The sequence below is a fragment of the Neofelis nebulosa genome, chromosome 11 (assembly GCF_028018385.1).
Source record: "Neofelis nebulosa isolate mNeoNeb1 chromosome 11, mNeoNeb1.pri, whole genome shotgun sequence".
Lineage (NCBI taxonomy): Eukaryota > Metazoa > Chordata > Mammalia > Carnivora > Felidae > Neofelis > Neofelis nebulosa.
In genome coordinates, this window is record NC_080792.1 from 69421640 (window position 1) to 69445074 (window position 23435).

Genomic DNA, 23435 nt, shown 5'->3' on the forward strand with positions numbered 1-23435 from the left:
AAAGATGTGCGTAACCGAATCTTAACATCATGCAAGCAGCAAGTGCTTCCTTACGGTACTCAACTAGTAGCAACATTTCGGGGTACAAAGTGAAAATCCCTCATGATCTCACTCTCGAGAAATGATGCCGCTCTTAAAAGTTTATTCTGTGTTGTTCCAGTCACAGTGTGTGTTACACAGATACACGTATGTGCATGTGTCCCGTGCAAACATAGACAGAGAGATAGCCCTACAGAAACGGCTGGAGAGACCGATATTTTGCCACAACAGGGATCACTGTATACAAAGTGCCTTGTGCCTGCCGTTTTGCAGCTCAGAAATCCAGACCCTTTTTCATGTCACACGTCCTCCGTCCTCCGTCATTCTTTTTTAATTGGTTTACTGTCTTCCTTTTATGTCTATTGATTTTTTAATTGAAGAGTAATGGGTGCTTGTTTTGCTAGATTCAAGCACCACAAAGAAAGCAGTGAAGGGCTCCTCACTCTGTTCTCTTCGGTGGTTGCTCAGGATTCTATAGAAAGGCTGTTCCGTATTTAACTCTTCCCCTGTCAAAGGATCTACACTGTTTCTCTCTCTCTCTCTCTCTCTTTCTCTCTCTCTCTCTCTTTTGTACCATTACAAATCACGGTGCAATGATGTACAACCCCGTACGTAGGTCTTTGGGCCCTGATGCAAATATTTCTTTGGGCTGCTTCCTGTAAGTGGAATTAAATGCAAATCTGTTTCATCCTGGCCTGTTCTCCAGCCACCTTTGATGGGCTCAGGTGCATGATCTTCCAAACAGGAAAAGAACCGAGTTAGGAAACTGTCCACGTCATCCCGCAGCTCTCAGCAAACCTGTGATCATCCAGAGCCCTAACGCCCTCCCGGTCTGATTTCACCCTAGTCATGTATTGCACCGACCCCGGGGAAGTGGACCACTCAACCCGCTTAATCTCGGATCCCGTACTCCTGGTGGGCACCACCATCCAATACACCTGCAACCCGGGCTTTGTGCTGGAAGGGAGCTCTCTTCTGACGTGCTACAGCCGCGAGACCGGCACGCCCATCTGGACCTCGCGCCTGCCCCACTGCGTTTGTGAGTCCTGTGTGTTGACTTGATGCCTGAGTGGGTCCGCTTCCTCGTATTCGTGGTGGAGGGCTGGGCTGCTAGGAGGATGCATTCCAGCCTTCGGGAGGGTTTATTATTATTACTATCCCACGCCGTAGCTGGCAGATTGAAGGCATTGGATATCATGTCGTTTACAGTAAAATTTGTGGATTCACCTCCCTTCGCCTCAGGGAGCCTCGTGAGCATTGTACTGTTGTCTCCATTTCAAAAGAGGAATACTAAGGTTCAGAGAAGTCAAGTCATTGCCCCGTGAAACACAGCCAGTTAATTAGTGGAGGCCAGGGTCAAACCCAGACCTGCCTGCCTCTGCTGAAAATCAGGTCGTCCACAGGACACGAAACAGGCCGACTTAAACTCTCTTTGGCCTTATCTGTGTGAAACCCCTAACACAAATGTTGGGTTAGGAAAAGACTTTTGGGCTTTCTTAATCATAAAAAAATAAAAAACAAAAAGGCTTCCGAAGTCACTCTGACAAGGGAGGAATTCTTTTCTTGCCAAGCTGGGGAGGTGGAGGGCAGTGGTCCAGGGGTCTCAGGCTGACCGCACGAGGAATCACCCGAGAAGTTTTAAAACTCACTGGAGAGTCTGATGCTCCCGGCCTGGGGCGTAGTGCGAGCACTGGGGTTTTTCAAAGCTCCCCCGGGGTTTCGATGTGTAGCCAGGGGTCAGAACCATCGCTTAGAGAAATCAAGAGGCTACACAGAAGGAAGAAAGCCTCACACAATAAATATGTGGACCTGAGAACCCGTCAGCCACGCTGATATTTTTTTTAATGTTTATTTATTTATTTTTCAGAGAGGGAGAGTGAGAGTGAGCACGTGTGCACGTGTGCGAGCAGGGGAGGGGCAAAGAGTGAGAGAGGGAGAGAGAGAGACTCCCAGGCAGGCTCCAAGCTGCCAGTACGGCTACATCAACATTAAAGGTTTCTGCACAGAAAAGGGAGACTTTATTGTTCGGTGTTCCCACAGAACAAAGAATCTTGGACCACACACCTTGGGTCCCCATCTGCCTCTTTAGTCCAAGTCCTAGAATTTCAGAGCTAAGGGCATCTTGGAGGTAAAATGCTATATACAGCTGATGGGTAATTCAGACACAAGACACGTTGGCTCCCTTTTACAGACAATAATGGTCATTATTTATCGATTGTGTAAGACATTGTGCTAACCACATGATATGCATTTGTGAACGTGCATATATATGATGTGTGTGTGTGTGTGTGTGTGCAAATATACTAAAGAAACCAGGCCTCAGATGGGAAAATAGGTAACAACAGTTTTTGTTGACTGAATGTATGAAACACATTGCTAAACAGATTATATACGCGTGTGAACGTATAGGTGTGTAAATTCACATACTGTGTACATATCTGTAAATGTGTGGATGCATGTATGTGTGCCTAGAAGGGAAACTGAGACCCACAGGGACATGTGATCAAGGTCACAGGTCTGTTCCATGAGCAGAGCTGGGACCGGCCTTGGAGTCCAGGGTGCCTACCAGGAGCTTTACCCTCACCCTTATTTCGCTGCAGGTGGCAGGGCACAAACCCGTGCAGGGATGTCCCAGCGGAGTTATAGCCCATGGCCCTAAGCCCTCACCCGCAAGCACATCCCCTTCCAGTCCCCAGACCTTTGGGCCAGGTGGACACCACGTTATGGGGAGAATTGTGTCTCCTGGAAGGAAGTGTTGGCTAGCCCCGACGCAGTAACTTGGACCTTTTTTGGAACTAGGGTCTTTGCAGAGGTAGTCAAGTGAAGATGAGGTCCCACAGGATTGGGATGGGCACCAGTCCAGTGCCTGGTGTCCTCAGAAGAAGAGGGAAATTGAACATGGAGACCCAGGGAGAGCGTGATTCCAGGCTTACCAGTCGAGGAACACCAAGAATTGCCCAAGCTACCATTGGAAGCCAGGTGGGGATACGGGAGGATCCTTCCCCCCAGGTTTCAGAAGGAGCGTGACCCCGTGGCCACCTTGACCTCAGACTTTTACCCTCCAGAGCTGTGAGACAATACATTTCTGTTGTTCAAAGCCCCCCCCCCGCCCCCGACCCCTGGTCAAGTGCACTTTGCTACAGCAGCCCAGGAAACCAAATGCGTTTCCCATTTCCTCCTGGTGACTGTAAGGGTGATCAGAACACTTTGAACCAGTCAAGCTGCAGAGACCCAGAGATGAGAAGCGAAAAATAAAAGCTTATTTAAAAGTCCTGAAAGGTGGAGATAGCATTGAAAGAAAGAAAGAAAGAAAGAAAGAAAGAAAGAAAGAGGCAAGAAAGAAAGAAAGAAAGAAAGAAAGAAAGAAAAGGAAGGAAGAAAAGAAAGAAAGAAAGAGGCAAGAAAGAAAGAGAAAGAAATAGGAAAGGAGGGAAGGAAGGAAGGAAGGAAGGAAGGAAGGAAGGAAAAAAGAAAGAAAAAGAAAAGGAAGGAAGGAAGAAAAAAAGAAAGAAAAGGAAGGAAGGAAGGAAGGAAGAAAAGAAAGAAAGAGAAAGAAGGAAGAAAAAAGAAAGAAAGAAAGAAAGAAAGAAAAAGAAAAGGAAGGAAGAAAAAAAGAAAGAAAGAAAAAGAAAAGGAAGGAAGGAAGGAACGAAGAAAAGGAAGGAAGAAAGAAAGAGAAAGGAAAGGAAGGGAGGAAGGAAGGTAGAAAGAAAGAGAAAGAAAGAAAAAGAAAAGGAAGGGAGGAAGAAAGAGAAAAAAAGAAAGGAAAGGAAGGGAGGAAGGAAGGAAGAAAAAAAAGAAAGAAAAAGAAAAGGAAGAGAGAAGAAAGAAAGAAAGAAAGAAAGAAAGAAAGGGAAGAAAGGAAGGAAGGAAGGAAGGTAGGAAGGAAGGTAGGAAGGAAGCAAGTAAGGAAGAAAAGGCACTTCACTAATGAGGCACAGCCTCCAAAGACCCTCTGAGCTACACCGGCTGCTGGGTTTCTGAGAGGCGCACACCTCCGTCCCTTCGGGACTGTCTCACCCCAGAATCTCCATTGTGACAGCTTCCCTGACACCCGTGCTAATGAGTCACAAGCCAAGCTGGGTGTCGGGAGATATGCGAGGCTCCCGGAAGCCCAGAGAGGAACCCGTTACAGGCAAGCGAGCCCGGCAGGAGATTCGAGGCAGAGGATGGTCAGGTTCTGGCATCGGGGGCCCAGGGTGAGAGAGGGAGGTTGTATTAGGTTCTGAGGGTGTTTGTACGGATGCGTGTGTTAGGCGTGCACAGTTTGGGAGTATTTCCTCTACGGAACAGGGGGGACCAGCCCCACTGGATGGGCTCCTTTGCCCTGCAAGCCCTTCTCCGGCATTCAGACGGTTGGAACACACGTATGGGTGGTAGGTGGGTTCACTTAAAAGCAGGCAAAGGAGGCCCAGAGAGAATGAGCAGCTCTCCCGAAGTCACACAGCAGGGGAGGAGGGAGCCCAGGATTCCAACCCAAGCCTAAGCCCAGAAGCATCGTTTCCCACCCTGATCGTTCTGCAGAGTCCCAGCTTCCGAGCAAAGTTGTAGCGCTCTGCTTTTGACAAAGGTCCTCCACCAACAAGCTCACAAAGCAGACAGAGCCCTGGCTGTCTCCGGTTCCTGTTCAGGGTGGCTTGCTCAAGGCCATAGCTGGGTCCAGCGGGGACTCAAAACCATGTCTTTTCGTGCCTTTAAGGACAGACAGGTCAAACAAAAGTAGAACTATGTGGAATTCACAGCCAGGCCCATACCCCCAGCTCTGCTGGGTGACCTCGGGCGAGTAGCTTGCCCTCTCTGGGCCTCCAAGCCCTCAGCTGCAAAAAAAAAAAGGGGGGGGTATGATACTCCCTCCCAGGCGGGGCGGTTGGAAGCAGTCCATTTGGTTATTCAAATGCGGGCACAGGCACGTCCAAACCCTCGCAATTCACAGTACCCTTTGCCATCTCAGGAATTTTTTGGGGTAAATACCCTGGGCCAGAATACCTCACGGTTCCATTCATTAAGTCGTCTGGTCCAAACAGCTTCGTCAGTAGCCTATATACTCACAACTCCGTAGTCATTTGAAAAAGTGACACACATATGAAAAGATTGGATCTTAATTGCATTCTTATATAACTAGAGTCACAGCTACAGGGATGTGGGTGCCTCTTGGGCTCCAGCAAATTTCTCATATTTTGGTGACAGGCTGCACTCTGCCCCTTTCGTTCCATTCCGTACTGATTTTATCATAGTTTTTGCTTTTCCGCGTAGTCACCGCAGAAAACCCAGCTTTGCAAAGACGGGGCATCGTCAGAAAGAATGTAGCTCTATCCAATGTTGGAACAGCTCCCATGGGTCTGTTTTTAAAAATTTTTTAAACAATCTCAGACGGTGGCACCCCCAGGGGTGCTTCCGTGCACCGTGTGGGGACATATAAACAGACATGATCCACATTCTCGTGGAGCCTGAGGTCTGTTGTAAAGGGAAGAAGGAAGGATAGGTCTGTGGAGGAAATAATAAACCCCAGCATCACCGCCTCCAGAAAGGCCTCCTTGACTGCCTAGGCTAGGTCATGTTTCTCTTCCTGTGATCTCCCATGGCTCCTACAGTTTCGCCGATCACAGCACTGGTGGCAGCGTATTGAAATGATCTCTTTATGTGTTCGTAGAATCGAATACGTGACTCAGTAGGATCGTATCCTGTGGGATTTTGCATCCCTCAGGCCCAGCCCACTCAACCAACGACAGCACTTGCTACTATTACGGTCGTCGTTGTTGTTGGCAGTACTAATGTGGTCTTTATTGCACCTGGAGGCTTTTGTTGCGACTTCCCTCCTTTGCCGGTGACATGGTACATGGCTTCTGAGGCTCCTGTCCGGAAGACACGAACCACACCACCCAACGTAGTGGGTCCGACACATTCGGCCAGGGTTGTATGGGTGGCACCCCAGGGAGGCATTTAGGGATTCCCCGGGAGGCCCTGGCTCTTCACAGCCCTGCCCTCAGAACACTGCGGGTGGAAGGCAGGGAGATTGCCTGCCCGGGGCAGAGCCCCCCATGGCCACACTGTGGCCGTAGTAAAAGTTTCCACCGCCGGGCCATCCCCAGCGGCCTCACCTTGGCTCCCATATGCCGGGCTCCAGCTGGGTGGCCCATGTTCATTTAGAAATTCCTGTCTCTGAGAAGGCAGTAGCTCGGAGGAATTCATGATAGCCCACAAGAAGAGCCCTCCACTGCAGCAGAACCACTAAATGCACAGGACTTAAAACCCCGCGGGTCCGTGTTTGCGTCCCAGCCCTGCCACTTGCCAGCTGTGTGACTCTGAACAAACTGGCGTCCTCATCAGAAAGAATGATCATGCCAACCATAATACGGAAGCTCGTGGCAATGAGTCTGCCGAACAGCAGGCGCCCAAGTAACATTGGTTGCTAATTACCACACGGTTTCAGTGCTTTCTTGCTTGGTATATTACAAACCATTCCATAGCAATAACTTAGGGAATCTGAGGGGCGCCTGGGTGGCCCCGTTGTTCAAGCATCTAACTCTTGGTTTCGGCTCAGGTCACGACCCCACGGTTTGTGAGTTCGAACCCCACGTCAGGCTATGTGTGGACGGTGTGGAGCCCGCTTGGGATTCTCTCCCTCCCTCTCTCTCTGCTCCTCCCCTCCCTCTCTCTCTCAAAATAAATAAATAAACTTAAAAAAAAAAAAAAAACAACTGTGTGTGGGGGGCGCCTGGGTGGCTCAGGTTGAGCGTCCGACTTCAACTCAGGTCATGATCTCACGGTTCACGACTTCGAGCCCCACATCGGGCTCTGTGCTGACAGCTCGGAGCCTGGAGCCGGCTTCGGATTCTGTGTCTCCCTCTCTCTCTGCCCGCCCCTCCCCCACGTGCGCTCTGGCTCTCTCTCAAAAATAAATAAATACTAAAAACAATTCTACGGTTAAGGAGAGGGGAGAAATGCAGAGAAAAATAGAAATGAGAGTAGGTTTGTGATTATGTTTAATACCGTCAGTCCAACTCAGCTGTATCCCTGAGAAAGAACAGGGAAGTTCACACGGATTGCAACCAGAATTGTTTAAAAGCTTAGATCAGTGATTCTCAACCAGAGATGAGTTGGCTCCTCCCCCGGAGACATTTGTCAGTGGCAGTTCCTGGAGACAATTTTGGTTGTTACAACAAGGGTGCTCCCCATAGCTAATGAGTAGAGGTCAGGGACGTTGCTCAACAGCCGAAAAGGCCAGGATGGCTCCACCACAAAGAATTACCCAGCCCCAAACGTCAGTAGCATCTACGTTGAGAAAACCTGCCTTAGATGATCTTATTTCAAAGTGTGGGTATATCCTCGGAGTGGGAATGTCATTGCCCAGCTAAGGGTGGGGTGTTGTCCAAGTCCATTTATGTCACGGGCAGAAAAAATGGAGTCCAGAGCCTGGGATTGGTTAAACTAGGAATGGGTTCAACTCTCCCCAAGAAGTCATAAGCTGCCAGGCGTCATTTATGATGCTCCTACTGTATACGAGCAGACCCTGAGCTTCAAGCATGCCTTGACGAGCTCCTCCCCAGGGAGGGAAACAGATACTAAATAATTAAATACACTCAGCGTGTTCACTGCTGGGTGGAGGAAGAACTGAAAGATCAGTGACTCTATTTGGAGTAGAGGGCACCAGGGAAGGCTTCTTGGAGGAGGAGAAATGGGGACTGAGTAGTGAAAGGCAAGACTTACCCGGGCGGGGTGGGCAGGTAGGGTATAAGGCACGAGAAGAGTATTTCATAATGTAACAACACTGCCATCCGTCCATCATTTACCGAGCACCTGTGACCTGCCAAGAACGTGCTGTAAACACTTCATACTCATTGTCTTATTTAATCTTCCACATCCCTATGAGATAGATACTACCATTCTTTCCATTTGACTGATGAGGAAAACTGAGGCTCAGAGAGGGTGTGGCCCTTGCTGGCGGTCACACAGCTCGTGCATAGTAGAACCCAGATTTTAACCCAGATTCCGCAGCCCAGGCCATCTGCTCGTGCCCGTGTGCCACATGTGCCCGGAGGTGGGAGGTGGGGCGATGGATCTGAGGAATGGGAACCAGTTGGATGTGAGGGGAATGCAGGGAGATGGTAACGGAGAGGCCGGCCAAAGCCAGATCAGACAAGCTGCGAGTGGGCGTCCCCACAGATTTGCATCGTCTCATCAGAGCTGCTTTGGGCTTGCATTTCAGCGGAGGAGTCGCTGGCATGTGATAACCCTGGCTTGCCTGAAAACGGGTACCAAATCCTGTACAAGAGGCTCTACCTGCCGGGAGAGTCCCTCACCTTCATGTGCTACGAAGGCTTTGAGCTCATGGGCGAAGTGACCATTCGATGCCTCCTGGGACAGCCATCCCACTGGAACGGGCCACTGCCCGTGTGTAAAGGTAAAGAAACCTACTCTCGACCCTGGGATGGAGGGCCCCGCAGATGTCAGGTCCGGCTTCTTAGGATTCTCAGCCTGGCCTGAAGAAAAGCCGAGTCACTGTATTTCATTAAATCTAAGATACCGCCATTATTTTCCGCACCACTGAGAAAGGGGGAAAAAAAATTGCTGTCAATTAAACTATGGCGCACTCTGCCTTCTCCTGGCTTAGCATTTTTATTTTTACTTACTGAAGGTGCTATTTATTTATTTATTTATTTATTTTTATAACTTTTTTTTAAATATGAAATTTATTGTCAAATTGGTTTCCATACAACGCCCAGTGCTCATCCCAAAAGGCGCCCTCCTCAATACCCATCACCCACCCTCCCCTCCCTCCCACCCCCCATCAACCCTCAGTTTGTTCTCGGTTTTTAAGAGTCTCTTATGCTTTGGCTCCCTCCCTGTCTAACTTTTTTTTTTTTTTTTATCCTGAAGGCGCTCTTTAAAACTTAGATTTTCATCATAAAGAAAAGCCATTCTGCTTTTGACTCCTCTTTGGTCACGTGGCTTAAACATTTCCCACCTCCTGCACCCCGTTTTCCCAACCATTTGGTTGCCAAGGGTTACAACTGCTGCGCTGTTGCCTCTGGGGTGGTCTCCCAAGCTGCTCGCACCCAATCTCCAAAGGCTGTGGTGGGTGCACGGTGGGGGCGGGGGTGGGGACGGTGCACGGGCATCGTGGGCGCCACCTGCTGGCCGTGGAGTGACTAACATGCCATTGGTTGTAAGACACGCCCCATCCCAGAGATGGTCAAGAGCGAAATGTATTTTAGAATCCGTGAAACCCTCATCATTGAAATTAAGAATTGGAATACCCAGTGAGACTTGGATCCATTTATCTGGGTCTTTAAGATGTGCGATTAATAACAATATCTTAAAGCCGTTCAATGCTTTAGGCCAGTAGATCTTAACCTTTTATGGAGTCAAAACCCCCTTGAGAATCAGGCAGAATACTCTGAATTCTCTCCCCAGCAAGAAGGGAAGCATGGAGTTTTACATTTCTATTTGGGAACCCATCGCCTCAGTGGATGCACACATGCCTTATTCATGAACTTCAGCACTGAGTCTTAAAAATGTTTTCCAACCAGCATTTCTGCTCCTAGGTATATGCACAAAATAATTGCCAATAGGTATTCAAACCAGCACTTGTAAACGAATATTCATAGAGGCATCGTTCACAAAATATGGAAACAACCCCAATGTCCATCAACTGATGAGTGGATAAGCAAAATGTGGCGTATCCATATGGTGGAATATTATTCAGCCATGAAAAGGAGCAAAGTGCTGCTGTGTCCATAGCCCGGATGGACATTGAAAACCTTATGCTAAGAGAAAGAAGCCAGACACAAAAGATCACATATCCTATGATTACGTTTATATGAAATATCCAAAATCGGTAAATTGGTAGAGACAGGAAGCAGACTGGTGGCTGCCGGGGGCTGGGTGGAGAGAAAGGAGTAACTGCTTCGTTGGTACAAAGTTTCCTTTCAGGGGTGATGCGAATGTTCTGGAAAGAGATAGAGGCGGTGGCTACCCAACATTGCGAGTGTGCTAAATGCCACAAAATTGCACACTTTACAATGGTTAATTTTATGTTATGTGAAATTTACCTCAAATTTTTTAAATGGTTTTTTTTCCCCTGAATTACCTCATTTAAAGCCTTAGGACCACTCTCTAAGATAAATGAAGGATTGTACCCATTTTACAAAAAGAGAGGCTCAGAGAAGTTAAGTGACTGTCTCAAAGCCACACAGCTGTTACGAGACAAATCTGGGACTTGAACCCATATCTCCTGATTGTCAATATCCTGCCTCTTCTCCAGCGGGCTGGGTCAGGGTGGGCTTCACAGCTGTTAGGCTGATAGCCTCCAACCAGCCAGTGACTTCAGCATTAGAATTACCCAGACTGTTTATTAGGAACACATTCTGGAGCGCCTGGGTGGCTCAGTCGGTTAAGCGTCCGACTTCGGCTCAGATCGTGATCTCACAGTTCGTGAGTTTGAGCCCCGCGTCGGGCTCTGTGCTGACAGCTCGGAGCCTGGAGCCTGCTTTGTATTCTGTGTCTCCCTCTCTCTCTCTCTGCATTTCTCTCTCTCTCTCTCTCTCTCTCTCTCTCTCTCAATAAATAAACATTAAAAAACAAGAAATAAATTCTGGAATCTACCCCAGATCTACAAAATTAGAACCGGAGGGGTAAGACCCTAAAATAAGCATTGTAACAAGCTCTGGGTTGCTCAAATACACTTCGAATTTGAGAACCATTTAAGGCAGTGATTTCCAAACACAGAGTGCAAGTATAAACAGATTTCTGGGTCCCTGCAGGGGAGATGCTAATTTCACTGGGTCTAGAGCAGGACCCAGGGAGCCAGGGTAACTAGCATCCGCGGTGAGTCTTACCATCTGGCAAATGTGGGAAACACGGGCCTAGAGCAGGATGTTCTCACCTGGAGTCAAGCAGGGGTTTATCCTGCAAGAGCAAAGTCTTTATACAAGCAGTTCTTAATAAGAGGGCAAGAGATCGTGTTGAAATGCAAAGAAAAATAAGGAATCAGCAACCGGGATTTATGACAACTATCTTCCTGGGGTGCTTGGGTGGCTCAGTCAGTTAAGCGTCTAGTCTCTTTGTTTCGGCTCAGGTCCTGATCTCACAGCTTCACGAGTTCAAGCCCAGCGCTGGGCTCTGTGCTGACAGTGCAGAGCCTGCTTGGGATTCTCTCTACCCCTCCCCTACTTGCGCTGTCTCTGTCTCTGTCTCTGTCTCAAAATAAATAAACTTAAAAAAAAAAAAAAAAGATGACTATCTTCCTCCTCTTAAATTCCTTAAACTGCCTTCCTCCTCCCAAATTCCTCCCCTAGTCTTGACTAAATCCAGCCCTGTGTGCGAATTTATTTTCGATAGCACAGGAGATCTGCTTTGTAGAGTTAAAACACGGGGATGTCTTCCCCCGGTTAAGATTTCCTGTAAACCTTCTAAGTGCTACATGGACGGTAACAGAAATTAATCTGGTGTTGCGAGTAAGAGTCCTGCGTGGAGGAAAATTAATAGGTTTTTTTTTATAAGAAATCTAAGTTTAAGATAGATTAAAAGGCCGTTTTTGATCTGCCCCAGGACTGTTTATATTCTTTTTGGATTAGCTACAAAAGTATCTCGTGCAAGAGGTAGAAGAAATCAGAGCCGCAAGGAAAGCGTTAGCAGCTCTTCTCTTCTGTTCTCCAGCCCTTCCTTTCCTCCCCGGAAGCCAGTACTAATCACCCCCCAGTGTCCCATCTCCCAGTTCCTTGGACTCACACAAATAGATACATTGCACGGGGAAGGGGGTGGGGCAGGGGATGTTGGTTTCCAAGTAAAAACACTTCGAAGGATACTTACCTTGTGTTTTGCTTTTCCCCACTTATCACACATCTCCGTCAAGTTGGAAAAAAAGGAAAAATGTGGCTTCTGCCCTATCTTTTTCATTGCCGCCCATCATTCCACGCTGGGATGTATCATGATGTGTCCAGTCCTTCCTCTGTGGACGGATCTCCCGGTTCTTTTCCGGGTTCTTGTTTTTTTGGTCTCGTGTTGCCCAGAAACACCCTTGCCCATGAATCTTCGGGTGCTGACTTTTCTCGTCAAATAGGACACATTCCTCAAATTGGGATCAGTGGTGTGGGCAAAGATCCGTGGATGCTGAGTTTTTGTGGATTTTGCCAGATCCTTTTCCATAACCATAGTGATTCGTGCCCCCCCTCTAATAATGGGTGATAATGTCCCTTTCCGCACGTCCTTGCCAGCATTGGATGCTATCATTTTTTTTTGATGTTGCCAATCTTAAGGGAAAATGAAACTGCCATCCGAAAATACACACGTGATCAAAAACATACGAAAAGATAGAAGTTGCTCAATCCCTGAACCCTCTATGTTCTAAGATAGGTGAGCCCTTGAAGCCCCAGCAGGTGAGTGGCCCCCTGCCCCCCCCCCCACTTTCTTTCTCAGGCACAGCAGAGTTTCTGGCAGGAAAGGATCTTGGGGGATCCTTACATCCTTCTCTCCCCTCCATTTCTACCCCTGAGACCCCATGACTCTGTAAGGCAATGAGAAGTCACTTCCCCTTCCAAAAAAATGTGGGCTGCACGGACATTTTGTGATCTGGAGTTAGCAAGGTGACTGAGCGCCAATGTAAAGCCACCTGACTGGGACTCAGGGGCGGGGCTTCTGCCTGACTCTGCTGTGGACCAGCTGCATGCCCTTGAGCCAGCCACCCTCCCTCTCCGACCTTGGTTCCTCTTTGTGTGAAATAAAAGGAAAAGGCAGGGCCCAGGAGGCTGCATTTTAGCATGTGCCCCAGGAGCCACTGACCACACTCCAAGGGACACAAGTTCAAGGCTTCCTTCTGGCTTCGAGGTTCAGTAGGAGTCCCTGCACTCCCACACACGCACCCAATGTCCAGCCCGTATCTTGGGCAGGAAGCATCTGTCCCCATCCCTCCATTGTCCTGTTGCCCTAATTCCAGAGACACCTGCAGTCAGTTAGTTAGTAAGCTGGCTGATTCAGTTGGCATCACATGGTAATGACTAAAGTCAAAGAGTGACTTTGACCAAGGCACAGATTAGGAAGTCTGAGTATTAGGACATGAGTACAGCTGGGCCTCTGGTGACCATCCCCTGTCACTCCTTTATAATGCAATCTTTTTATCTAAGCCCTTCGCCCTGGGGTTTTGCATCTTTGAAACACATCCGTGTGGGTATATTTCTGTGCTCGGCTACCATGAGGTCTTTGGGGCCAAAACCTGGGAATGTCAGTCTTTATCGTCTTGAACTTCCAGAGAACTTGTATAAGGAATACAGGGAAATGAGTGAATTCCAGAGAGTTCTAGTCTGTGACAGTGAATGAAAATCGCTTTACATAGAATATAAATAATAGCCAAATAAATATGGAATAGAAGGCAAACCAGAAAGGTTCGTATAAACATGTATTTCAAAGCAGGAAAACAGTTTCGCCTCTGGCTGGATTCTGGATTTGGGGCTCTGTCTCGAGCCTCACCGTTGGTCAATCTTTGTCTTACATAAGGAACAATAAAAGGGCAGAACTGGGGCGCCTGGGTGGCGCAGTCGGTTAAGCGTCCGACTTCAGCCAGGTCACGATCTCGCGGTCCGTGAGTTCGAGCCCCGCGTCAGGCTCTGGGCTGATGGCTCGGAGCCTGGAGCCTGTTTCCGATTCTGTGTCTCCCTCTCTCTCTGCCCCTCCCCCGTTCATGCTGTGTCTCTCTCTGTCCAAAAATAAATTTAAAAAAACGTTGAAAAAAAAAATTAAAAAAAAAAAAAAAGGGCAGAACTATGTGATTAAAAGCAGAGGGTGGGGAAGGTCGAGTGGTCTTGAGCGTAAAGCCTGCCTCCATCCGCACAGAAGCTGTGTGAGGTCAGAAAAGTTGCTTTACTTCTCTGAGCCTCGGTTTGTTCATCTGCAAAATGGGGATGATGATGGCATCTGCCTAACGAGATTGTTGTAAGGGTTAAATGAGCACATACATGTATAAAGCTGTTAGCACAATGTCTGACATGCAGTGAGTGTTCAGTAATTGTTCACTATTACCACCGTCATCCTTGTCTTTTTCGTATCTATCTCACGATCTCTCAGGACCCTGGGAAGGGAATGTGTCCAGGCATTTCCACTAATTCCAGCAGCCCAAGATAAAGAAAAGCCTAGTACTAACTTCAGCAAAGCATGGCGTGGGCTTTTGCCCCTAATGTTTTGCCGTCACTCCATGCAGAGTGAATTCACTTGACATTAACCAATGCTTCCAATTTCCCTTTCAGTTAATCAAGACAGCTTTGAACACGCATTAGAAGGTGAGTTCCATAATGAAAAAAAAAATCCAATAAATCAAGCTAATAGCAGAAAACAAGGGCAGGTCCTTGCATATTCTTCTCCAAGTGCTTAAAAAAAAAAAAACAAGCAGAAATCCCATCTTCACACTGCTGAAAATAATTTCAAAATAAAACATATTGTAAAAGAACCAGGCCATCATATTTGCAACCTAGGGTCCTAACTATGACCTGAAAGGGATTTACTACAAGTTATGAACATGGGGTCAGAATATCAGAGGGTCCTGAGAAAGGCACAACCCTGTTGTACAACTTTTCACCCACGTGGTGCTGTTTGGGGGAATTAAATCCAGTGATGCCCCACCTCCCATGCTGAGAACCCCCCTGGCTTTGGGAGGGAAAGGTCTGCCTGGCAGATGCCCTGTGGTCTGTGTTCCCTTTGGTCTTTGTCTTCCCCAAATTACCTGTCCCTGTGTCCTCCTGGTTTTAGATTCTCCTCCTGTTAGGAATTCCCAAGTGAGATTTATTCATGGGGAACGGATGGTAAAAGCTAGCCAGGATTTTGTTTTGGCTTTTATTCTATGTTTCCTTCCCTTGCCACCCCTCCCATACGTAAAACATTCTGCATGCTGCATCATTTCCATTCACTTTGGTACAAAGCCACTCACCAGGGATGTGGTGTCAGAAAAAAACCATATATATATATATATATATATATATATATATATATTCATGTTTTAAGTTGTAACCAGTTAAGCAGTCTTTATTATTATTTTTGGAGCCACTTAGCTTTCTGACAATAAGTAATTCAGTCAGAATGTGGGGCTGTGTGAATTACGTGTCATTAGCTGCTCTCCCTTGCAACAGATGACATTGTAATCCAAACAGGCAGGGCCGGGGCTCAGGTGTAAGTGCAGAAGAGGACCATATATTAGTCACCCTGCAGGGAAAAGAGAGGGCACTTTGTGGTGTTAGTGTCTTCTCAAGCCATCTCTTTGCTGCCTTTCAGCAACCAATGAACCATGGGAATGTCTCAAAGGCCTGGGTGACTCAGACATGATGAGTGCCATCGTAATGTTTTGGGCTCATGCAGTTGTCATGGGTGTTAGGATCGATTTTTCAGACTCTGGAGAGTGGCAGTTAATGGATTATAGATTGGTGTGCACAGCTGAGCTCTATTGGCCGTGGCCGTGGAGAAATGGCAGACAGAACCTGGAGCACGAGCATCTAGAAGAGACTTAGGGTCTCCCATCAAGCTATCCTGGGAAAATGCCCCTGGCCCCCTACATCAGCTACAACAGTTTCCACAACCCAGGGGGAGGTGGTGAGAGGCTCCCGGAGAGGCAGAGAGGGTGCGGCCACGGCCTCTGAGTGTCCCCAGTTGGGGTGTCATCGCAAGGTGCATACTGAGAATGGACCCGGCTGCCCAGCGCCCTCTCCTGGAGGGTCTGGGGGACACCTGTCAGTCTGGGTGCAGCAAAGCACCCCGTTTTCCATGGGATGCTGAGCAAATCTGCCTTCCCAGTTAGCACACATGAGATGTTCTCCAAGTCTCTCCTTGAGGGATTTTAGCCAGATTTCAACTGCACCCAGCCACCCGCCCCCCCCCCCAAAATGGGCATGGTATGACCGAGGTTTGAAAGAGTGTAATTCTCCGTAGCCCCGTGGGCTCCATTGCAAAGAACCAGCCCCATTCCCTCTAGCGTCCGCCTCTTCTCCCCTCTGGGGATGGTTCTCCGGTGGCCAAGGCTCTGCGATGCCCTGGGAGGGCAGGTGCTCCCCTGGGAGCCAGGTACCCACATGGGCCAAGGGCGTGAGACACGAGGGCTTCACCGGCTTGTGTGTTTAGTAGCAGAAGCGGCAGCAGAGACATCGCTGGAAGGGGGAAACATGGCGCTGGCAATCTTCATCCCTGTTCTCATCATCTCCTTACTGCTGGGAGGAGCCTACATTTACATCACCAGGTAGGGGGCTTCGGGGCAGGGGGTGGGGGGCTGTGGTCCACTCAATGACCAGAGCACTGGGGGGCTGCGTCACCACCTGTAGCTTGGGGGCAGGTGTACTTGTGTGCTTGTAGATGACATGACTCAACTCGGCTCCGGGGGAGACACTTCTATTGCGCACCTCCCAGCCCCACCCCCCACGGTAGGAGGCATGATCCCTGACCTCAGGGAGCTGTGGTTTAATGAGAGAGACACATCTTTCACACTGCCAGGCACACTGACATCTACCCCATCATTCACTCATTCATTCATTCGCTTTTTCGACACACGTGACAAATCCAACACGCGCCAGACGTTGTCCCGGGTGTTGGGGTTGTGGAGCTTGCCTGCAGTGAGGAAGGAAGATACTCAGCCATCGCCAGGATATTCACTCAGTCATTCAAATTCACAATTATTGGGCACCTACTGTGTGCCGGGCAGTTTTGGGGGGCGGGGGGATTCTAGGAACATCCTTGTGAACAAAACAGAAGGAGATCTTTGATATGTGGGGCCCAGGTTCTAATGGGAGAGAGACAGACAAGCAGAGTGTAAAAGAGAATACAGGTGACTCTTGAAACAAATGAGGGTTAGGGGCGCCGACACCCAGTGATCAAAACTTTGCACATAACTTTTGACTCCCTGAACGCTAAACTGCCGTTGACCGGAAACCTTACAGGTTAAACAGTCAAGTAACACATATTTTGTATGTTATATGTATTATATACTGTATGCTTACAATAGAGGCAGCTAGAGAAAAGAAAGTGTTATTAAGGAAATCATAAGAGAAGATACTTAAAGGTACCATACTGTATTTATCCAAAAAGAAAAATCCACATATAAGTGGACCTGCGCAGTTCAAACCTGTGTTGTTCAAAAGCCGACTGTGTACATTAGGAGGTGATGAATGCAGGGAGAAAAGAAAGCTGAGAAGGGAGCAAAAGGGACCTGGGCTAGAGGAGGTGGTTGAACTTTAAAAGAAGAGTCCCCACTGAGAAATGACATTTGAGAAAGGACTTGAAAGCAATAATGAGTCGCCTGTGCAAATATCTGGAAAAGGAGGATTCCAGGCAGATAAACAGTATGTGCAAAGGCCCTGAGGCAGGCCTCTGCCCAATATAAATTTTTTCTGCCCTTGTGGAGCCCACAGTGTAGTAGGGGGAGAGGAGAAACACACAAATTATAACACACCATGAGGAACACAATGAAGGAAAGAGATAAGGTGTGGTAATGGAAGGACCACCTTTTTTTCAGTTTATTTATTTTGACAGTGGGGAGAGGTGCAAGGGAGGGGCAGAGAGAGGGAGAGAGAGAATCCCAAGCAGGTTCCACTCTGTCAGCACGTATCCCAATGCGGGGCTCGATCTCACACACCACGAGCTCATGGCCTGAGCCGAAACCTAGAGTGGGACACTTAACCGACTGAGCCACTCAGGTACCCCAAAGAACCACCTTTTAAATAGGTAGTCAGAGAAGGGTGCTCTGAGGCAACACAGTACATAGTAGGTGCTCAAAAAATGCTCATTATTGCTTTTTTCTCTCTGCATTAAACAGGCGCTTGAACCACCTTACGGGTAAAAACCAGTTGAGCTTTACCCCTCCCCAGTAAGGGGAGGTACTAAGGCTTTAGTTATCAGTGACCGGGTTGAAGTTGAGAACAATTGGACAAGTAATTTCTCTCTCTTCCATTGTCTCTTCTCCAGATGCCGCTATTACTCCAGCCTCCGCCTGCCCCTGATGTACTCCCACCCCTACAGCCAGATCACCGTGGAAACCGAGTTTGACAACCCCATTTATGAGACAGGGGTAAGTTGGTCTGTCTTCTCCACCCTCCACGCCCGTGCCTCCCTCCTTGTCTGCTTCGAATGCACCGACATCAAAACAGAAGGTTTCATTTCCTTTGGCTCACAATGCTACTGCCAGAAAAGCATGGCCAGTGGTCCTGCCCCAGCCCCACTGTGACCACTATGGGGATAACTGCTGGGAGAACCCAGCTCTCTTTGCGTGCCGATGACAAGCCTGGAAGGCTTGCTCTGGGCAGTAACAGTCACAGAAAGAAATCACAGTCTTTTGGCTGCACCAAAGAAAGACCCATGGAGACACAGCTGAGATGGGTCAGAACCCACCAGAGGCAATGGGCCGCACCCCACATCTGGCTGAACTCCACTCCGTATTGAATGACAATGTGCAATGTTCCAACCCGTTTGGGTGGCAGACATTTGTGTGGGGTACTAGGGACACAGTCGTGAACCAAATAGACACGGTCCAGCCATTAATGAGCTTATGGTCTTGCAAAGGAGACAGAGATCAACAGTAAGATCAATAATAATAATAATAATAGGTACCAGGAGCCAGGCACCTTAAATACACAATCCCTGAAACTCTTTGTAATATATTCTGCAGTTATCTCTGAGTGACTGATGAGGATACGGAGAGGTCAGAGAGACGAGAAAACGATAAGCACAGCCTAGAGCCAGGATACAAATTCAAAGTGATGCCGTTAACCACTATATTATCTCGCTTCCCGTTGAACCTCAAACAATCAAATACACCAGTGGATATCTTGATTACAACAAATCATCATTTTTAGGGACCATGAAAAAAATTGGTCGAGGTGCTATGAGACCTGGCCAAGACATGCTAGCACCTTTGCTGTGTTCTATTCATGGGAAGCCAATCACAGGTCCTGCCCACACATAAGGAAAGGGCATCATGCAAGAATGTCACCTCCAAGAGGTGGGGAGCATGGGAGCCACCTTAGTGTCTTCCCACCCCACTCCCATCTACCATGAAGCACAGACATGATTGCTTATCTGTGTCGACCCAGCAGGAACCATAGACCTCCGTTAAAGCACGGGACAATGACCTCTTCTGGGGCCATGTCTATGACTTCCTATATCTCCCTGTTCCTCTGTCCTGGAGGCCTGGAATATATTACACACGCTCTATGAATATTGGAGAAATTGAATTGGTTGCTATCCACATGTTTTAGACATTTTAGATATGGCGCCAGTAAGAAGAGGTCATATGTTATTTCACATTCCATGTACTTTGTTTCCAAATCCTAAAAGAAGGTCAGGCTGATTTTTAAAAATTAGCATTTTAGACACTAGATCTTATTAATGCTTATTAGTGTAGTGTATCAGTCACCCAGCACTATAATAATGCTGAGTAACAAATAATCCCAAAACTCAGTCACTCAAAGCAACAAATGCCAATTTGCTCACCAGTCTGCAAGATGGTGCTTTCAGCTCGCTGTGGCTGAGTGATAGTCCTGGTTCAGCCCTGCTCACTGTCACATCCGGGACCGGCAGGTTGTTGGCTGGGGTGACTCAACTTTGCTACCCACATTATTCACCTCCTTGCTGGGTCGAAAGGCTATTGAGGCACGCTCTGCCCGTGGCTCTACCACACAAGGGTTTACTCGATCTGTTGCTTCTGTCTCTTGCAGGAAACCAGGGAGTATGAGGTGTCCATTTAAGGAGAGCTACGCGTGAGAAGGGAACTCACAGATAGGAACTCAACTACACCTCCTCGAGAGATTCATCCAGAGACCACGCGGCATTTGATTGAAACCCCCAGAATGTTTTGTCCGTCTTTTCTTTAGAGTCTTTATGGAAGATTTCCTGGGTTTTTTTTTCTTTGCTGTATTTATTATATTTAAAATTGAAATAGGGGTGGTTGGAGGTGTTGGAACTGCAGCCAGGTTCATGAGACAGCCTCGACTCTGAGGGCAGAGGACCAACAAAATGACTCACGTGGCGGCAGAGGGGAAAAAAGACACAAGCAGACGCTGGGTTTCTCCATCAGCAACGCCAGGCAATGGCGGCATCACATCAACCTCACGCATCTTTGGGGTCCACGCCCACGGTGCTTTTAGGACAAATCCAAGGCCAAGATTAGGTTGGAAAGGGTGTGTGTTGGTGGATTAACTCGGGTCGGACTGGAGCTTGAACAGGTCTGCTCCCAAACAAATCCTGGGGTCGCTCTTCTGATACTCTCCTCTTCTCCAAGGTCTTGCCACGGCCCCTCCCCCGGTCCTCCTGAAGACGGCAGAGGGGTTAGCGTGAACATTCTCGCTTGCCACCCTGGCCTCGCCAGGGGCTGGCAGAATCAGAAAATGTTTCAGAGTAAATGAGAGACCTGAAAAAGCTGGTGAAGCGTGGGGGTGACGGGGAACGTTGAGGGGACCCAGTTGATACAATGTTCTTTCCTGTGACGACTCCTTCAGTGGCGAAAGGGAAGGTTATTTATGCTGCAAGTGCCAGAGTCCATCACCTTGTTCTGCAAAGGCCACCCTCAAGCTGGGACAGTAGATCTGCGGGCTTTGGAGGCACAGGGAGCTTCGCCCGCATGGTTACAAGGGTTTGTGCTGCAGGGGGAGGGACCACGTCCTGAAATCCTTAGGGAGGAGCTCTGTCTGTTTTCCTGGAATACTACAATGCCGGAGCCTGCAAAATAAGGGAGACTCGCGTGCCCTGTTTCTCTAAAAAGTGTCAGAAGAAACACCTGCAATCAAGGATTTCAGAAGGGAGGGTCCTATGAGAAGAAACTGCTTTTCTGTTCTCCGAGGCTCTGCCCAGATGTTGGACCGTGGTGTGAATGCTGGCCGCGGAGGGGCAGGAAAACGGGAGCAGGGGATTTAAACCCACAATGGGATCTTGGTCATACAATTCGATCCCCACGGAGGACAGAAGGAGGAGTTTCAGGCGGGAAGGGAAACCTGAACGCCTCATTAATCACCTGCACATCCTCAGATTTTATCTGCGTCCTTTTGCTCCAACCCAGTGGGACTGGTGAGCGTGTGGCTCTCAGGAGACTTCTTCTCCAAATACGGAATAAAGAAAAGGCAATGGGTGAGGCTACGTGGAAGGAATAGTACGGGCAAGGTAGATTTGCCTCCCTGGACCGTCTCCTCCCTAGTGACGGCCGGTGGCTCAGAGAAAGACAGCCCCCGTGCTTTCGGAGCCCACGTTGGCACCCTCCCACACTCTCCAGAATCGTTTTATGTCAGCTGGTTTTCAAACAAGAAGAGAGCTCTCGGCTGCCATGCCATTGAGAGAATGGCTGGAGTCCGTATGTTGGTTAGCTTGTCTAGACAGCTCTGGACCAGGCTAGGGCAGTTGACTTTGACATAGCCTTCTCCCGGCGAGACACCTGGGGTTCCATCTTGGGGGAATCAGAGGCCCAATACTTTCTCCTTCTGCCAAAAAAGAATCCTGCTTATATGCTCCTTAAGGCATGCATCCTGATGCACAGCAAGAGATCATTAAAGGCTGCCTTCCAGCCACCCAAAACCCACCCCACTTTATGCAAAACAAAAACCCAGAGGAGAGTCATTCCAGATCATCAGTAGGTAACCATCATGTTTGGAGATGGCCCAACAATGCAAACAAGGCGACCTTTTTTTTTTTTAAAGGGCAGAATCCAATCTTATGCTTTTGTTTCTGTTTGATGCTTATTCTAACCCTAACTCTGGGTCCTCTGGAAGGAAGAACTCGATTAATGATATTTAATTTTAGAGCATACTATGGTTACATGGAAACTAAACATTTGCCTTTCATCAAGACTGACAAAATATGAAATCCTTCTTGGCTGTTGAGGGATAGAAAGGTGTTGGTTTTTGTTGTTTTTTTTTTTTTTCAGGATACCAGTGTCTTAGTTCTGTCTTAGTGGTACAGCACATAGAACCATGTTTTAAACATTTATTTTCATCTAAAGATGGATCATGTGAGCTTGGCAATGTACAGTGTGACTGAAAAGGCAGGTTGGTGTCTGTTTTTCTTTTTAGAATACCTGAATGTGTGTTTGTAAAGGTAAAAAGATAAAAATAGTGCCAAAAATGTACCATGCGTCTCATTTAGGCTCATACACGTCTGTTTTTATAAGGTCGATGTTAAAACCCATCGGGATTCAATATTTTTGAATGGGATACAATCTTGAGCAACCGAGCACCAACCCACAGGACCTTTCCTACAAGCCCCTCTTTGTTTTCAAAACAGTGGGGAAATCGTTTACAGAGATTTCAAGGTTCAAAGAATGCATGTGATGGTGTGTATTACATGCTAATTCATATAAGCTGTATCTGTCAGCTACCGCCCTGTGCTTTACAAACACACACACTCAATCCTCTTTGGCTTGGAGCTCATCTTTTTGCTTTTTGGGGAGGGGGGGATGGGGAGGAGTAGAATTATTTAGCCAACAGAAGTACTCTGGTTGCTACGTGAGGGCCGTCCTTACTTGGTTCCACAGACATGCTTTAAATAAGATCTTTTGCAGCCAGCTCCTTGGAAAGCCTACAGAGCCTCAGGCTGATAGCTTTGGCAACTGCCAAACTGCCCAGCAGGAAGCAAGTGGCCGCATCATCAGGATGGTTGTATAAGCAGAAGTGACTTGGTAAATGTATGGGTAGATTTAGGCTGAATGTGAGCCTCGGGCAAAAAATGACCTTTCTTTGGAGTAAATCCAAAGGGTATGACTTTCCTATGCCCTTGAGTCGTCATGGGGGGGGGGGGGGGGGCTTCGAGGTCAGAGATTACGGAATGTTGTCCAGCACCCTCAATGGTAGGCTTTCACCTGGGACGTTTTCATTTTCATTTTATCCCCAAACAGAAGAAAAAGCAAAACAAACTTTCTAAGCTAGAATAATGAAGTCAAGTCATTTTCCACTTTGTATATATTGATGCTAATAAAACAAATGAAAAAGAGGCAAATCTATGGGGTTTTTGTTACGAAAACACTCCAGGATGGCCTCAAGAGGGTCGGGGGTCGGGGAGGGTTCTGGTGTCTGGGGATTGGGTTGGGGTCACACCTGCTGCCACTTTGATTGACAGGACAGGCTGACGACTTGGGAATGCTTCCAGAATATTGGGGGAATGTTCGGAACAAGACAGGACAGCAGCTGTCATCAGACATACTCAACGCGGGCTGCCATGACAAAGAGACAGGAGGCTTAGACAACACGGGGTTACGTCTTACAGCTCTGGGGGCTGGAAGTCCAAGATCATGGTGCTGACTGATTCAGTTCCTGGTGAGAGCTCTCCTCCTTGCCTGCAGATAACCTTCTCTCTCTGTCCTCTTCTTATACAGCAACACTCCTCTGGGATTAGGGCTCCACTCTTATGACTTCATTTACCCTTCATAACCACCTAAAAGGCCCTGTCTCCAAATA

General features: G+C 48.0%; 1 protein-coding gene across 3 annotated transcripts in view; it reads left to right on the forward strand.

Annotated features, from left to right (window-relative positions):
* Window positions 1-22971, forward strand: part of SEZ6L (seizure related 6 homolog like) — a 173792-nt gene extending 150821 nt beyond the window's left edge. The window contains exons 12-17 of one of the 3 annotated variants that reach the window (XM_058693100.1): window positions 887-1078; window positions 8246-8440; window positions 14277-14309; window positions 16135-16249; window positions 17968-18070; window positions 19716-22971. In XM_058693100.1, coding sequence (XP_058549083.1) covers window positions 887-1078; window positions 8246-8440; window positions 14277-14309; window positions 16135-16249; window positions 17968-18070; window positions 19716-19745 — 668 coding nt within the window. In that variant the 3' untranslated portion in view covers window positions 19746-22971. The remainder of the gene's footprint in view (window positions 1-886; window positions 1079-8245; window positions 8441-14276; window positions 14310-16134; window positions 16250-17967; window positions 18071-19715) is intronic. The other 2 variants (XM_058693098.1, XM_058693099.1) reach the window with 2 other exon arrangements.
* The last annotated feature ends 464 nt before the right edge of the window (window positions 22972-23435 follow it).